This window comes from Solea senegalensis, linkage group LG21 (genome assembly GCF_019176455.1).
Source record: "Solea senegalensis isolate Sse05_10M linkage group LG21, IFAPA_SoseM_1, whole genome shotgun sequence".
NCBI classification, from domain to species: Eukaryota; Metazoa; Chordata; class Actinopteri; order Pleuronectiformes; family Soleidae; genus Solea; species Solea senegalensis.
Window position 1 is genome coordinate 15847117 of NC_058040.1, and position 17437 is coordinate 15864553.

The 17437-nt window shown below is 42.8% G+C and overlaps 2 protein-coding genes across 2 annotated transcripts; both read right to left on the bottom strand.

Moving 5' to 3' along the window:
- Window positions 1–641: 641 nt before the first annotated feature.
- On the bottom strand, window positions 642–10968 carry fam102ab (family with sequence similarity 102 member Ab). The gene is made up of 12 exons (XM_044013079.1): window positions 10785–10968; window positions 9613–9891; window positions 6006–6126; window positions 5183–5212; window positions 4587–4703; window positions 4452–4498; window positions 3989–4149; window positions 3715–3807; window positions 2619–2835; window positions 2077–2198; window positions 1649–1715; window positions 642–1562 (listed from the first exon to the last, which is right to left on the bottom strand). The coding sequence occupies exons 2-12, from the start codon at window positions 9756–9758 to the stop codon at window positions 1517–1519; spliced, it is 1167 nt and encodes a 388-aa protein (XP_043869014.1). The 5' UTR covers window positions 9759–9891; window positions 10785–10968; the 3' UTR covers window positions 642–1516.
- A 2191-nt stretch (window positions 10969–13159) lies between these two features.
- On the bottom strand, window positions 13160–16862 carry naif1 (nuclear apoptosis inducing factor 1). Its single transcript, XM_044053696.1, has 3 exons — window positions 16287–16862; window positions 15169–15219; window positions 13160–14553 (listed from the first exon to the last, which is right to left on the bottom strand). Exons 1-3 carry the CDS (start codon window positions 16723–16725, stop codon window positions 13994–13996), a joined length of 1050 nt encoding a protein of 349 aa, XP_043909631.1. The 5' UTR covers window positions 16726–16862; the 3' UTR covers window positions 13160–13993.
- Window positions 16863–17437: the final 575 nt, after the last annotated feature.

Consider the following 17437-nt stretch of genomic DNA (forward strand, 5'->3'; position numbering starts at 1 on the left):
TCACTTCCTGTCAGTGAAGCCTGTTTGTCACACACACACACACACACACCCAGTGATAAAGTGATTTACCGCTCATTTCTCAAATAGAGTCCAGACGTTAAAGGTCCAGTGTGTGATGCTGCGGTCAAACCTGACACACCTGACACGCGGCGACTACTCACGTTTTTTAACATTATTCTCATAGCTCATTTCAACCCAAACAAACAGAATGACCTTGAACGGGAGATTGGGTGAAAATGTAAGCAGGTTTATGTCGATTATTGAAACCTTTGGTGAGCTACTTGGAAAGGGACTAGGAGCTACTGGTAGCTTGGGAGCTACTTGGAAAGGGACTAGGAGCTACTAGTAGTAGCTTGGAAAGGGACTAGGAGCTACTTGGAAAGGGACTAGGAGCTACTGGTAGCTTGGGAGCTACTTGGAAAGGGACTAGGACGCTACTACTTGGAGGGACTAGGGCTACTGGTGAGGGGGGCTACTTGGAAACTAGGAGCTACTGGAAAGGACTGTGGAGCTACTGGTGGCTTGCAGACTGCTTGGAAAGGGGACTAGGAGCTACTGGTGGCTTGGGAGCTACTTGGAAGGGACTGGGGATACTGGAGCTGCTTGGAAGGGACTAGGAACTACTGGTAGCTTGGAGGGACTAGGAGCTACTGGTAGCTTGGGAGCTACTTGGAAAGGGACTAGGAGCTACTGGTAGCTTGCAAGCTACTTGGAAAGGGACTAGGAGCTACTGGTAGCTTGCAAGCTACTTGGAAAGGGACTTGCAAGCTACTTGTTGGAGTCTCCTGGTCAATCAAAACACAAAGACGATTTTGTGGCCTAAAAGGACGCGATGCAGAACTTCACATTCAGGTGTGACCGCAGCGTCAGAATTTGTTACATCTCGTGGTCAGACGGTAGATTGCGACAAATAGAGAGGATCTACTCTCACTCACGCCTCCATTTTACAGAGATTATGTCTTTCTTTTTCATTTTTTTAATCGGTTTCTGCTGGTTTGGTCTCTCTGGGCTCCTGTAGAAACATGAATAAATAAAACGTAATTTCTCCTAAATGTTAAACACTGGACCTTTAAGTTCTGGAGTCCAATATGCACCAAAATGCAATATTACAATATGTAATATATGCAATATTTCTATTAAAGGTCCAGTGTTTAAGATTTATGTAAGATTATTTATAAAATGTTTTTGTAAGAATTGTTGTCTTCATTGCCACAGAATGAGCTGTTTATATATATATGTTATATTTTTTACGTCAGGAGTGGAGAAATTTGGAGTGGCGTGTTTTTCGTGGACAAATTAAAAACAGAGTTTAAACGACAACTGAAGGCCACCGTAGTTTCACCTACATGCTGAGAAGGGAAGAGTGAGGTGAGTAGATGCTGCTAAATCCAACACACTGTGGCTTTAGCATCTCCAGTTCAACAGGACTCTATTTGGGAAAATCTGGTACCTAATATATCATCATCTGTATCATAGTCGTCTTATATTGATCAGATCTCACAGATGTGTCCGTGTCTCAGTGAGTCTCGATGACCACCGGTTCAAACGTACCAGGAGTTCCTCTGGAGGATAAAGAAAGAAAGAAAAATAACGTGACATAATATGAAGAAAAGTTTGTTAAAAAAGACGTAATAGTTTGCGCACGCACCTGCTGGCGAGCGTCCCCCTGAGGGCCGTGGTCCCGTCTTTGCTGACAAACAGTCTCAGGTTGCTGTCTGAAGGACAATACAGAGATGTTAAAGTGATAGTTCAAGGCTTTTTTGGATGATGTTCATTCTCTTGCACCAAAGTCCATCAAAGAAAATCAATGATTTTCACATCACGGCACCACAGGAGTTGTTGATCCACAGCTGCAACCGTCAGTGAGTTCAAATGTGTCCGTTTGTGACTTTGGTGTTTGAAATTCATTTATTCTTCATTTAGATTTAACTAAGTGACACAGATTTAGCAAACAAGGCAGCAGTAGACCAGCAGCTCCTGTGTCCCAGTGAGCTAAAAAAAAGAAGCAGATTTTCTCAGGAGAGTATATCTTATTCTTAAGATATCGTTGGTATCGTCTTTTTTATTGTGTCCAACCTTCATTGTTGCTGCTGTCAGAGAAGTTCTGGCTCTGGACGATCTTCTCCACGATGTCGTCGGCATCGATCCGAGTGTCGTCCACGCAGCTCGGCTGTCTCTCCACGGTGTCCTTCTTCCTCCTGTCGTTGGAAAAAAAGGACAAACACCGACTGAAGATTATCTCAAAACACGAAAAAAAGGATCCACGTAGTCCTTTTACGTTCTACACCTGGAACTTTGTGGACATGCAGAGTCCACACGGTCGTGTATTTTGGACTGCACCAACAATTTCCCACTTCCAAGTAGATAGTAGATCTGACTAGGAACTCGTAAATTTCCAACTACAGGCTACATCTTCATTGGATAAATGAAAACTTGAGTGAAAAGTGAGGTGTTCCGGGCATGTCCCACTAGGAGGAGCCCCCCGGGGAAGACCCAGGACTCTCCAGGTCTCTCCAGCAAGTCCTGGGAACGCCTCGGGAAGTGGCCGGAAGAAGTCTGGGAATTCTGGGCTTCTCTGAGGGAACCATGCAGAGCAGGTGTGTCTGTATCTACCCTACCTGGACGATCTGTTGGACATGAGGGCGACAGCAGAGGGGGGAGGCGGTCTCTCCGGTCGGGTGGGCGTCGCCTGCCTCGGGGAATCAGTGGGGGTGGACGGCGGCGGCAGCTGGGCAGAGTGGGTGGGTCCGCAGGAGGCGCTGCTGCTGGAGGAGGCGTTCCTGTGGTGGCTGAGGTCGGTCAGGCTGGAGCAGCGGGAGTGACCTGTGCTGTAGCCTGGAGGGGAGAGGAGATGAGGAGAGGAAATGAGGAGATAAGAGAGTGAGTGGACTCCTGTTTTCCCCCCTCGGTGAGTTATGGCTTGGACACTTCTGGATTATGACACTAGGGGGTGTAGTTTCACCACTTATGGGTCACTGACCCCAAATAATGGGGTCATTTAAAGGGATATGAGGATCACACCAAATTTCATTGAGAAAATCAGCGTTTTTAGCTCACAGGGAAACAGGAGCTGCTGGTCTACTGCCGCTTTGTTTGGGTCGTTTGTGTCACTTAGGGAAATAAGAAAGAAGGGTTTCAAACGGTGAATTTGCAAGATGACACATTTGAACCGACTGACAGAGGCAGCAGTGGATCAACAACTTCAGTGTGCTGTGATGTGAAAACTGTGGGGTTTGGTCCTGTTTAAAAGAAGCTGCCGGACCAAGGGCAACTACATTCCTCAGATATCATGGACTCTAGCTTTTCTTAAGTTAAGGCTAAAACAAAGTTTTTCCAAAAGTCCCCGCCGCCTGGCAGCCATGTTTTACAGTCTGTACGTTCTTCTTTACTTCTTCACTGTGAACTCGACTCCTGCACTTTAAATGTCATGCAAACGTGTTTGTAACCTCTCCTTTATCTAATCTGATTGGCCAGGTCACCCATGGAAAAGAGATTTCGGTCTCAGTGGGTTGTTTTTAACCTGGTTAACGGATCCACCACTTCCTTATCCTCTCCCCTGATTACTCTGCCACATGTTTTTAGGTCACATGTTTAAGAATTCCAGAGGTCACGCTCTGACGGAGCGTCCCCAGCTTTTAGCACGAGGACGTGAACATGTCGGGGCCTGATGGAGGCAGAAGGCGGGAAACTTCTCTTCCTCTCTCACTCTCTCACCTGATATCTTGCTGTGCTGGCTGGCGTAGCTGGAGCTGCGGAAATGACCGGATTGAAAGACGTCGTCTGGACTCCCTCGCTCATCAGGCAGACCTGAGAACACACACACACACACAGACTCGGTCCCACACAAATTCCCCAACTAATCCACTGCTGAAAATAGATGCCGAGCAGCTGCTGGATTTGTTTGATTAGATGATGATGATGAGCAGAATATAGAAATATCAAGTCCTTTCCCCTGTAAACACTGACACAGCGATGCCGAGTCGTTTACCTGCGCTCCGTACTGATGATTGTCGGGGTTTGAAGACGCGGGATCCCTCCACAACGCCCCCCAGTGGCTGTGACGTGGCATCGGTGCTCTCGCCCTTGCGGTCCAGCTGCAGGTTGGGGTCCTCGTCGCTGGTGGAGACGGATTTGACCGTGCTGGGAGGCCTGACGGTGGAAAACAACACAGGCAAAACATAATCAGCACTTTTTAAGAAGTCAATGTGAGGCCAACATCTATAGGAAATACACTGCTTTTATTTTGAAAACTGCATGATAGTGTTTTAGTGTGGACGAACAGAAGCTGAGACTTTTATTTCGTAAACAGCTGTGTTGAGTGCAGACAGATACTGAGACGTTTAATGTTTTTAGTGTAGATGAACAGAAAACTTCATGTAGAACAGTTTTTACAATCTTTATGAAAACGCGTCAGTGTGGACTCAGCCTTAAAAACCCAAACTTGAACTCACGTTTTAAAGCAGGGATCTCCCGACAGAAGGGTCATCGCGATCATCACCTGAAGACAAAACACAGATTATGATGTGACTAAAGCTCAGTACGTGTGTGTGTGTGTGTGTGAGAGAGAGAGGGTGTGTGTGTCGTGCCTTGAGGATGGAGTTGTCCTGACGCATGTTTTTCGTATCGTAACCCTCCAGGATGCAGCAGCGAACCATAAAGCCTGATCCTGCAAACTCGGCGATGTTGAGATCGGCAAAGCCGAGCTTAACGAGGGGACAAGAGAGAGTGACAACGTGAAAACGTGCGATAAAACAATTAAATCGTTTTTTTTTTACATGTGCACACTTCAAAAAAAAAACCTTGAACTATCCCTTTAAGAAAAAAAAAGGATTACATCAACACTACTCCACAGCTTTGAGTCAGCAGAAAGTTTGTACACAAGGTTCCACGTCTGTGATCGTGTGAGGAAGTGGACACAGACAGACAGACAGGAGAGGCCAGTGACCTCCTCTGACCTCTGCAATCTGCTTTTTCTGCTGAGTCAGCAAATTTCTGCTGCTGCTGTGTGTGTGTTTCATTAATGTTCCTGAAAATGTCGTGAAAAAGCTCGTAAAACATGCTCCGCCAGCGGCTGACTCAGCAAAACTCTGCTGTGTGCGGGGGAAACAGAGCGGCACTCTTAACTTTACGGGGCAAGGTTAAAGGTCACTTCTGACGTCATATTATCATGAGATCACATTACCTTTGAAAAGGCCTTCCCTCCTTTAAGCTCCTGGAACAAAACAACACGAGAACAACAATTATAATTTCCTCCGTTTCAGTCGTATTACGCAACTTTTAAATGAAAACAAACGTCTGTTACATGCAAATCATTGTCAAATGAGTTCACACAGACTCTCGGCACAGCTGTGTGTAGATCTGGCGTCACCTTTCACTGCACACAGGAAGTGATGTCATGTCATTTCATTTCAATACTAAACGTGTGCTGGAATGCGATAAGAGCTAGTGTCACTATAGTTCTTTCAGAATCAGCTGTTTATCACGGTTCCTCTTACATGATTTCCGTATTCCCGTAGCAGCCTACGCATTAAAACCACTTGAAGCTCTGCTTCAACTGTTCTCTATGGGATGGCACAGAATATTTCCTGAGCTCGACGCCGATCGGACAAATGCGGCAAAAACAATGTCACTTCCACGGAAGCTCAGCTTCACCGGGAGTCAGTGTCACTGTTTGAAAGGCGGAGCCAGTTTTTGATTGGCCTCCGTCCTGTGCGTTTTTTTGTGAGGGAAGTCTGTAGACAAATATTCCGATTCATTACGATCTGTCTTCGTATAAACACTTGTTCCAATCAAGACTTCCTGTTTTTTTTATTGTCACACGTTTGTATTATGTAAACAAAACGTTAAAATGGTTTATTCCAATTAAATGCTTACATAAATAAGCACGTCAAAATCAGATGACTTATTTTTCACGGCCGTGTAAACAGGGGAGTTGTTATTTTCCCACTGTTCACATGGACGTAAAGGAGTGAGCAGAGGTGGCTGATGGGAGTTGTAGTTTGTACCTTGCGGACAGAGACTCTGCAGATGCACGGGTCCAGCACGCCCGTGATCGGATTGGCGCTCATTTTGCACACAAAGGAGAACTTCTTCCTCCACCGGACGCAGTTCTGCTGCACCTCCTCCCTGTGTACACACACACACACACACACACACACACAGACACACACAGGTTTCCATGACTTCAGAGGACGTTGCATTGACACACATTCATTTCCTGACCTCTAACCCTGACCATGACCTAAGACAAGTCCCCATAATGTGACTATGTAAACTGATTTAAGTCCCCACAACATTAGGAACACCAAGTGCACACACACACGTGCACACACACACACACATGTTGTCTGTGTCCTGCAGCAAACACACACACAGTCCAAACACGTCGCAGGTGATGAAGATCAAATGTGTTCAAACATGTTTTTAAACATGTCAGGTTGAAGGAGAGTCATTATTGTGTGTGTGACGTAATCCCTGCCTTTTATTATTTATTTATTTGTTTGTTTTTGAAAATCTTCAGTGGACCGGGCTGAGCATGTCAGGGTCCAGTTGATGATGATGATGATGATGATGATGATGATGATGATGTCATCAGGGGTTTTCCACTGTTGTTGGGTGGAGGATGTGTTTTCTTTTTTCAAGCTCTAACTGAGTAGTGTTTTAGTGTGGACAAGCAGAAACTGGGACTTTTATTTTGAAAGCAGTTGTGTTTTGCATGAGTGCAGACAGATACTGAGACTTTTAATGTGAAAACTGCAAATTGCGTTTCAGTGTGAACTAGCAGACACAGGTGCGTTCAGACCTGAGACAGATCTGTTACCTGCTCGGACACGTCTGAGGCCTTTGAGTCGTTCTGTGCTGTGTGTTTTTTGTTTTTTTATCTTTTTGTCTGATCTCTCCTTCTTCACATGTACGTCTCGGCGTTCCCACTGTAAAGAGACTCTCGCGCTTCTTTGTTTTCAGTGCCCGGCAGCGATAAAGACACACATTTACTTTAACATTAACTTCTCTCTGATAGGAATGTTTCTTTCTTATCAGGTGGGTGACCTGACGTTTTTACAGCTTGGAAAACAAACCTGGAGGAGAGATGGAAAACGGCCAAACAGGTTCTGCCACTTCTTTTCTTACAGGCCCAACCTCCCTGCCTTCACAAACACGCCATTGTACACACAGGTACACACAGGCAGCGCTTTCTTTCTGTCTCAACATAGCTGCTGGGTCACAGCAACTGTTCACAATGAGTCCAGTGCAGGGTTATTAACTTTTACTGCTTTAAGGCACAGTTTGGAACCTTTTAAGTGTCATAATAGGAGTTAGTCATACATAGCTAGTGTGTTACATAAAGGTGACTGAGCTATGTGTGGTCCCCGTGCTGGGGAGCAGCCGTGAAATCTGAATTGTGAATTGTGTTAGTCACTTCATAAAACAGTCGCCTGATAAAATCTTATTATAAAATTTGACAAAGTAAACTGAAGTCTGTCACGCTTTGTCAGAATTCTCCCTGCACCAAAGTCCATAGAGAAAATCAGCGTTTTTAGCTCACAGGGACACAGGAGCTGCTGGTCCATCACTGCCTCGTTTGTTTCACTCTGTGACGCTGAGGTAAGTCTGGACAAAAGATTTCCAACCCGAAAGTCACACAATAACACATCTGAACTCACTGGTGGAGGCAGCAGTGGATCAACAACTCCTGTGTCCCTGTGACGTAAAATTGATGATTTTCTCTATGGACTTTGGTGCAGGGAGAGTGAGTGGTTTGCAAAATGACACAAACTTCCGTGTATTTTTTTATATAGTCTGTCTAACAGCGAGATAAAGCAGCAAACATACTCTTTAGATATCGTAACTTAAGATGGCATAGATATTAGGAAAATGAAGTTTGTCTTGTTTTGTAAACCTTTAAGTCTCCCACAGCAAAGTCCATAGAGAAAATCATTGTTTTTAGCTCACGGGGACACAGGAGCTGCTGGTCCACTCTGTGACACTGAGGTGAAGCTGAATTAAAGATTTTAAGTATCGAGGTTACAAAACAACTAAGGCGAAAGTAAGTGATGGAGGCAGCAGTTGATCGACAACTCCTGTGTGCTGTGATGTAAAATTGATGATTTTCTCTATGGACTTTGGTGTGGCAGACAGGGTGGTTTACAAAGAGAAACTGTTGGAAACGACTGTCAAACAATGAGAAAAAGGTGTGAACGTATTCTAAAGATATCATGGACTTAAGCTGAAAGAGATTTTATTGAGTGAGGCTTTTGTGAAGTGGCTCAAAATGATTCAAAAACAGGGAGAGGTCAAACTGGTTTTTATAACAGCTCTGCTCAGAATGGGTTCGGACATGCAGAATCTCAAAGTGGTCCTTTAATTCTTCTTCTTTAATGTGGTAGTTAACTCCTGTTAGTAAGTCACAGTGAATGATCTTTCCAGGACAACGTGTGGGATTAGGAGACATCACGCACTGTTTGATCCACTTAATGTTGATGATTAAAGGCTTACAGCATCGCCAGACAGGTTTCAGGTACGATTGCCTGCACCAGACTGTCCTCGACTGTGCGTGAGACAGAAGAGACATTAACGGACTCTGATGTGGTTGACTTTTTTTTACTAAATTACTGCAAATTAAGCAGTTGAGGAAACCACTTAACCTCAACATCTTCCCCCATGGAGCGACTGTGCGACGGCGTTCCCACGGTGAGGGCGGAGCTGAGACACAGCACAAGGACATTTTCCCAGAAGACATGAGGGTCAAAACACAATAACACAATAACATAACTTGCTCGCACATATCGCGGTATTTTGTGTGCTGATATTATATCCCTTTTGAGACACCATGTATTGTTTTTGTTTTTTAAACATCTAGTTTTTGAACCGATGTTACAAATAAATATTAAAGGCCACACAGACCGGAAGCTCCAATTAACGCTGCGTTTGTGTGTGTGTATCTGCGTCATTACCTCGTTTATGAACCCCTAAAGTTTCAGTTTCTTAAATTTTGTGATAATATTGTATCGTGACTTAAATATCGTGATAAAATCGTACCATGACTTAAATACCATGATAAAATTGTATTGTGGCGTAAATATCGTGATAATATCGTATCGTGACATAAATATCGTGATAATAAGCTATCATGACTTAAATAACGTGATAATATCGTATCATGACTTAAATAACGTGATAATATCATATCATGACTTAAATAACGTGATAATATCGTATCATGACTTAAATATCGTGATAATATCGTATCGTGACTTAAATATCGTGATAAAATCGTACCATGACTTAAATACCATGATAATATCGTATCATGACGAAATATCGTGATAATATCGTATCACATAAATATCGTGATAATATCTATCATGACTTAAATAACGTGATAATATCGTATCATGACTTAAATAACGTGATAATATCATATCATGACTTAAATAACGTGATAATATCGTATCATGACTTAAATATCGTGATAATATCATATACTATTTAATGAATTTATAAATAACGATAAATGCGTTTTTTTGGAAATTCAAGGTCAGGGGGCATTCCTGACCTCGGATTTCCAAAAGGAGATTGGACCACAACCAGGAAGTGTGGGTTTGTTTTGAATACCTGGATGACAGGATTGCGAAGTCTCCTCCATCGATGAGGCGGATCTTACAGAACAACACTCCGTTGACAAACGGCACAGCTGTGAGCTCCTCCAGAGTGAAGTTCACCTGAAACTTAAACTTCTTCTTCTTCACTAAAAAAGACATGATCCTCCTCCGAAATTCAGCTGCTGCTGCGACAACTCAGGTCAACAACAAAAAAAACTAAAAATAAATAAAGTGATGTGGAGGCTTCACAGTGGACGATGAGGATCCACGTGCACCTCAGTCATCTCTGAACCTGGAAATGAAATACAGACACTGTAGGTAATCGGATGATTAATGATTTTATTGTGCATTGCAATAAAAAAAGTGCTCACTAGAGTTGTTGTGTAAGAATATCACAATATATGATTTCGCAAAAATATTTTGCGAATATTTTGCAATATCAATTGTATCATGACTTATATATCGTGACAATATCGTGCTGTGACTTAATTATCGTGACAATATCGTACTGTGACTTAAATATCGTGATTATATTGTATCATGACTTCAATTTCGCGATATCACATCATGACTTAAGTCGTGATTAAACCGTTTAATGACTTAAATATGATCAAATTGTATCAATACTTAAATCTCGTATCATGACATTAAGTCAAATATTAATATTTTACAAGTGATCGGAGAATGCTGTTGATTTGTCTTCAAGTGCCACAAGGTGGAGCCTGCGTCTTTATTTCACTGTAATAACTGCGATTAAACCACCTCCTACTTGTTTCTGACCTCTGAAGTGTAACTTAAAGCAATAACAGTGTTGAAGCAGATTTCCATAATTATCGCAATAATATCGTGAATCCCCTTCATTGAAAATCGTGATATAAAATTGTCATGCCGACACATCTATTATTTGTAATTAATTATCATCTGCGTGTGAATTGTCAGCCGTGCGCACTCTGTGTTTCTATCGTTACGCGCAAATGACGAAACCTCCACCTCTGCGTCATTAATTCGCAAATGTTAATGTATTTATTTTAGCATCGTCGCTTTCTACGCTCACTCCGTGTGTGTGTGTGTATGTGAGCGCGCGCTGACAGCTGCCACGCAAACAACGTAACCAAACCGAAGAGCGAGCGAAGCGTAACACGCACACATTCGTGTGAAATCTACCGCCCGGGTCTCAGAACTCACCGTCTCCCGCCGTCATCCTCTTCCTCACAGCGGCTACAAGAGAAGAGCTGAACCCCGCCACACTGAACTAAAGTCCGGCTGCTTCGCTGCTGCTTCACCGCATCTTCACCAACTTTTCTTTCTTTTTCTCTCGCTGTATGTGTGTATGTGTGTGTGTGTGTGTTCGCTGTTTCTCACTACAACAGCCTGAGAGAGTCCGTGAACGCATCACGGTTAGGGACTGTCCACAAAGTGTGTGAGCAGAGGCGAACGAAGAAAAGGAAGAAAACATTTTAATGCAATAAAATTAAAGCTAAACATGTAACACTACCGTGGCTAACCAACAACAATAATAATAATACATACTTTATGTAATCACATGTATTATATATGACAATATAACAGCACAGTAAAATACATAGAAACAAAAACTGGATTTTCAAGAAATAAACAATTAAATATGTATCAATTTTACGAGGTCATAAAGAAACCAAAATCATTTCCTGCCGCTTGCTAATTTGCATGTTAGCGAAAACTCTTTGCTACATGTCTACACAGACACAAACACATACCCTATCCCTATTGTACAATTTTTGCACATATTTTTTTTTATTGACTTTTAGACCATGGGTTTGTTGTTGTATAAGCTCTTTGAAATAGCATAGTTCTGTCTTTCATATATTGTTTTTGTGTGTGTGTCTGTTCTAACAGCTTCATTGGAGGTCATCATGGAAGTCAACACAAACTCCTGATGGTAATATTGACATAATACTGACACGACAAAACACCACATATAAAAACTGCAGTATTTGATTTCCACTCACTATTGGTGCATTTCATCCGTCTCTACTCGCCTGCCACGCCACAGTTTAAGTAGCGTGTCCACTAGCCTAGTACCTGGTACCAGGTACTATTTTTAGTACCTGCTCCTGCCAGGTTCCAAGCGTGCTGGTAGCAGGAACTATGCAATGATTGGTCAGACTTCCTGCCACTCACTGCCCAGAGTCCCGTCACAGGAAGAGACGCCCCACACACAAATCAAGCTGAACAGTGCCAAACTGTAGATCACTTAAAACTACTTAACAATCCTAAAAATATGGGTTAATCTCCAACAACTACCAGGGAAACCTCTATATTTAACAAGAGTCTTTTAAAGTGGAGTGGTGTATTTAGGGACAGTGCCGGCAATCGCATGCAGCATCACAGACCACTGCCGCTGTAATCTGTGGAGTAGGAGGCTGTACTCCGGAGACGTGTGGACAGAAATCATGCCGTACAGTGCCGAATTGTAGATCAGTTAAAAACACTTAGGGACAGCACCACTGATCGCCACCGCTGATCGCCAGCAGCGCGCAGCGAGCTGAATAAACTGCTGCTGTATGTGACTGTTTCAGACCGGTGACTGTATGCTCCGGAGCTGGCTGCGATCAGTCACATACAGTGGCAGTTTAGGCAGCTTGCCGCTGGCGATCAGTGGTGCTGTCCCTAAGTGTTTTTAAAGGAGACATATTATACCCTATTTCCCCCATTAAAATAGTTCCCTGGTGTCCTAATGAACATGTCAGTGACATGCCTTGGTCAAAATACCATAAGGATGAAGCATCATAGCAGTTCAATAACCCTGCTAAACCCACCCCTTTCAGAATGCTCGGTTTTGTGCATGGTCCCTTTATATGCAAATGAGACACAGGCAAACGCACACCCACTTCTTCCAGGGGGTTTCTGATTTGTCCTCTTTACAGCGCTCACTCGCTCAGCTCCTGTTCCCTCCCCTCATTCCTCTCCCCCTCCCTCCACTAGTTCTCTGACAATATCAACATGGCAGCGTGCATGGAAAACAGCGAGAGTGCCGTCACAGGAAGAGACGTCCGACATAAGGGTCGAGCCGAACACTGCTGAACTGTAAATTAGTTAAAAACACTTGGGGACAGCACCACTGATCGCTATCGCTGATCGCCAGCGGCGAGCTGCATAAACTGCTGCTGTATGTGACCGTATCAGACTGAGTCTGTACTCGGTCATGGAGGACGTACTGAACAAATATGTTTAATTAGGACGTGTCAGAATGGTCAGTTACGAACACACGTTTGCTGACTTTATCCAGCACATTAGCTTCATATATAAAATCCTCTGAGGCTGGAAGTTTGTGTAAAACACTGTGCTCCACTGTACAGCCATAACCGTATTGAAATGGTTAAAAAGTTGATTTTGCATAATATGTCCCCTTTTAGGTGGAGATGCGACCTAATCGTGACGTGTTGTGCCGAGTGGAAATGCGCCATATGACTTGATTCGTCACAGCTGGTTTACAAGTGATGAACTGTTTGCCCACAGTGACCTCTTCTGGCTGAATATAAGTGATGCAGCCTGAGAGGAAAATACTGAACAAACTGTTCTATGTTTCTTTCCAGTTTTTAATTGAGTTGTGACTGAAACAATTGAACAGTAACACACCAGGGAGTCATTTTCAGCGTCTTTGCCCTAAAAACTGACACAGAGTCAGCACTTTTGGCAGAAAACCAGATTTCAGCCACTTAACAGAAGGCACAAATCATGAAATGAAAAAAGAACATAGTACTTGCCATGTGATTTTGTTGCTAGACCGTTTTTATCAACAGGAAACTTCAGTTTCAACTTCCACACCATTGAGAAAAAACAGGAGCTGCTGGTCCACCGCTGCCTCTTTTGGTAGGATTTTGCTACCAAAGGATTTCATTAACTGAAGTCACAAAATAATTTTGAACTTACTGATCAGTGAATCAACAACTCCTGTGTGCTGATGTAAAATTGCTGATTTTCTCTATGGGCTTTGTCGTGGAAGAGTGAGCAACTCACAAAGAGGTGGATACTTAAGTTTCCTGGTGAAAAAGGGCTGCACAAGGTCGAAATGAAGCATTCAACACAGTCTTTAGTTGTCACAGACTTAAAGTGATTGGATGTTATGAAGTTAGCATTTTGTTAAATGGCTAAAAATCTGTCGTGTTGTTCCCAATCTGTGAATTAGACTGGTTCAGTGTGTGTCAGCGCTTCAAAAAAAAACCTTAACTACCCCTTTAATAACAAACAGAGAGTCATTATTAACAGTGTGTAAAAAATAAAAACAGTGTCAACGTAACTTTTATAAACAATTCATAAAATGTCAGTACAGTAAACCAACAGTAACACAAAACCTCATTGTCCTCTGAAGCTCCTCACACACACACACACACACACACTCTCACACACACAGTCTATTGCGTCCCCTCGGCTGGTTCTGGAGGAGGTGCAGGTGCTGCTGGTGGTGTTTTGGGCCGGCTCTGCTCCTCTGTCCCTGACCCGTCAGTGACACCTGCGGCCGCTGAGCTGCTGGCGATGGCGACCTCAGTCCCGCTCTGTAGGAATTTCCGCAGGTCTTTGAGAGCGGGCCGCAGGATCTGCACCAGGGCCAGCAGGGCGGCCTGCGTCCCTTCCAGCGCCAGGGCCTGTCTCTCCTGCGCGAATGCCTGCGCCTCCTGGGAGCGCCGCATCATCTGCAGCAGCTCGTTCTGTCCCTCCAGGTGCTGCGCGATCTGCCGGATGTGGACGTTGGTGACTCTCTGCTCCTGCAGCAGGCGCGCCGAGTTCAGGGCGATGCGGCTCTTCAGCTCCTGAGACTTGGCCTGGATCCGGGGAGGCGGTAGAGATTCCGAGGCGGAGACCAACACTTCCACTGGTGTCTCGACGGTCGTCACCACTGTGGGGGCAGAGTTGCTGACGCTGCTGGTGCAGTAACCCACTACTCCTTCTTCTTCAACAGTGTAGGTCACTTCAGCTGGTGACAGTGCGAAAAAGATGTTTTCAGTGAAGTGAGTTTACATTTGAACCCTCCTTTTAAATTTTAAATGTAGTTTTTAAAAAAAATCAACATCTACGATATCTTGAGAGTATGTTTTCCACTTTATTTTGCTGTTACACAGACTTTTCAAACAGCTAACTGAAGTTTGTGTCCCTTTCATCAACCGCTAACTCTCCCACACCAAACTCTATAGGAAAAAATCACAGCGCACAAGGAGTTGTTGATCCACGAAGCTTCCATCACTTCCAGTACTAAGTCATTTTGTGACTTCTGGGTTTGAAATCCTTTGCTCGGATCCACCTACTTACCAAACAAAGCAGCAGTAGATCAGCCGCTGCAGTGTCCCTGTGAGCACTGAAGTGACACACTAAAGTCTCAAAGTGAGACAAATGTCAGTTTCCTGTTGGAAATGACATGTCTAACAGTGACATAAAGCTGTGAACACGTACTTGAGATCACATAGACTTGAGCCTGATGTTGATTTTAGTAGGTGAGCCTCAGTGTCTCAGGCTGGTTCTCGACACTCGCTCACAGTCACTGCCACGCGTTTTTCAAGCATTCAAGTATTAAGATGAGGTTAAAACCACTTACTGTTAAGTGACTTTGCTTCAACACAGACTGAACCCGAGTCAGATGGAAGAGCTGGAATGATACAGACAGAACACAGCACTGAATTTCAATATATGAATACAAATGAAGGTACAGTTAGAGTCAGAAAAGACGGTTCAGCTGTTTGATTTCAAAATCTAAAAAAAGTGACTTTAAACTTAATGTAAGTTTAATGTAAGTAATGTAAGCGATTTCAGTGCCATTTTTTTGCATTTAAAGCAAGAGTTTTACAATTATTGCAGTTATTGGGTGTGTTTTACATTTGGTCCTGGCAGAAGATAAGAAATATCATATTAAGAAACCACGATATTAGCAGCAGACAAAATATACACCTCAACATAAAGTATTTATAGTACATGACATGACTTATTTAGTGATATGACAATAAATATAAGGGAATAATAGAATGTAAGAATTTACAGGGAAAAAAAACAGTTAAATTACTTGAAATGGACATATATCTACAATTGCATAGGTCATTTTTTGTTACGTTAGTAACATAGGGCTACAACGATTATTAGTATACTTATCAAAGTATTTTGATAATTGATTTATCAGTTTGTGTGTTTCTTTTAAATCATTGAAACAAGTTCTGTGGGTTTTTTTCAGCTTCTTTCATATGAATATTTTCTGCTTTCTTTGCTCCATATATGAAAGAAATGATTCCAAGTTAATGGGTTGTGGACAAAACAAAACGTTTGAAAACATCATTATTTTGATATTTTCTGACATGGACCGAATTATACTCTATTAATCAGACAGATAAATCAATTATTAAAATAATAAAATAATTATTTTACTGTACTTTTTGGAGCCTTTACATTATGTTTGTGTGATGCTAGTTTTTGTAATATCTTTTTTTTAAACAATTTTTCTTTGTATCTGTTCTTTTTTTGAAGAATTTGTGCATAAAATCAGACAAAAGTCCATATTTTTATAAACAAAATTAAAGAAAAAGTTGTACATTTCTTACCAAAATGTAATATAACATGCTTTTAGTGTATTTTATGGCGATTTAAAGAGTTTCAAAACATTTGATCCAACTAATTAATGATGATAATATTCGGGTCACGATAATGCTTATCGTCCCGTTAATTTACCCTCCGTGAGCGCGGCGGTGTTCACCGTCACAGGTAAAGTGATCTCCGCGGCATCAGCGTCCCCTGGCGGTAAACTGATGATAGTGGCTTCGCCCAGCAGGTTGCAGATCCGCTGCTGCATCGCGGTGAGGATGACCGGCACCGGGGTACAGTCCGCGGACGTGCCCTCGATGGCAGCTCGCGCCTGGGCCACTTTCCGGCGCACCTCGGTCTTCATGTCGGACCACTTCTTCTTCACCTCCAGTAACTCTCGGGGACAGGTGGTGACGGCGTTCACCTTCTTCAGGATCTCCATCCACGCGTGATTCTTGGCCATGTGTGTGACTCCGGCGTTGAAGTGGTTCACCAGTGTGTGTTTTTGTTTCTCTATCTCCTCCACGATTATCTCCACTTCCCGCTCAGAGAAATTCATTTTCCTCTTTTTGGAGGCAGATGCCATCGCTGCTCGAGCGCCGCGTCCTCGCGACAGCGAATTGTGCGTATAGTACGTCAAAGTAGTACGATTTTACTTAACTGAGGTGCGCAACGTAATGGCTTCCAGAATCGGCTTCTTCTTCAACTCTGACAACGCTTACGTAGCTGTGCCCGGAGTCCCGCCCTCTCGCGCGCCACTGGTTGGTACCTGACGTCATGCTATGTTGCTATTGGCTGATTCAAACGCCAATCACTCATGAGCCAAACAAACTACGTAATTTTTTTAAAAAACAAAGGGAAACACCGTTATCTCAGTGGTAGTTGATAAATCTGACTTTTTTATTCATATTTTATTTGGTTTAACATAAAATCAACACAGGTTTTTTTTTTAGCGGCAGAGCGGTTTAAGTAACATAGCGACATGTTTCATCGTTTGAATTGTGTTTTACTTGATTTAATGGAATCACTTTAAGTGTTTCAATAAAAAAGGACAATAAAAGTTACACTTACAAACATGTTAAAAACACTTGTTCAAAAACAAAACAGTGATAAAATGTATTTATATATACATATATATATATAAATTTAAAAATAGATTATACATTGCATTTATTTGTTCGACAGTGAAGAAAAAATGTTCTTTAAAATGTGGTTTTCTAATTGTCTAGTTTTGTTTACTTGTTTTTTCCACAAAATCTGTTACAAATACATTATGAAACAGTATTTACATACACTTT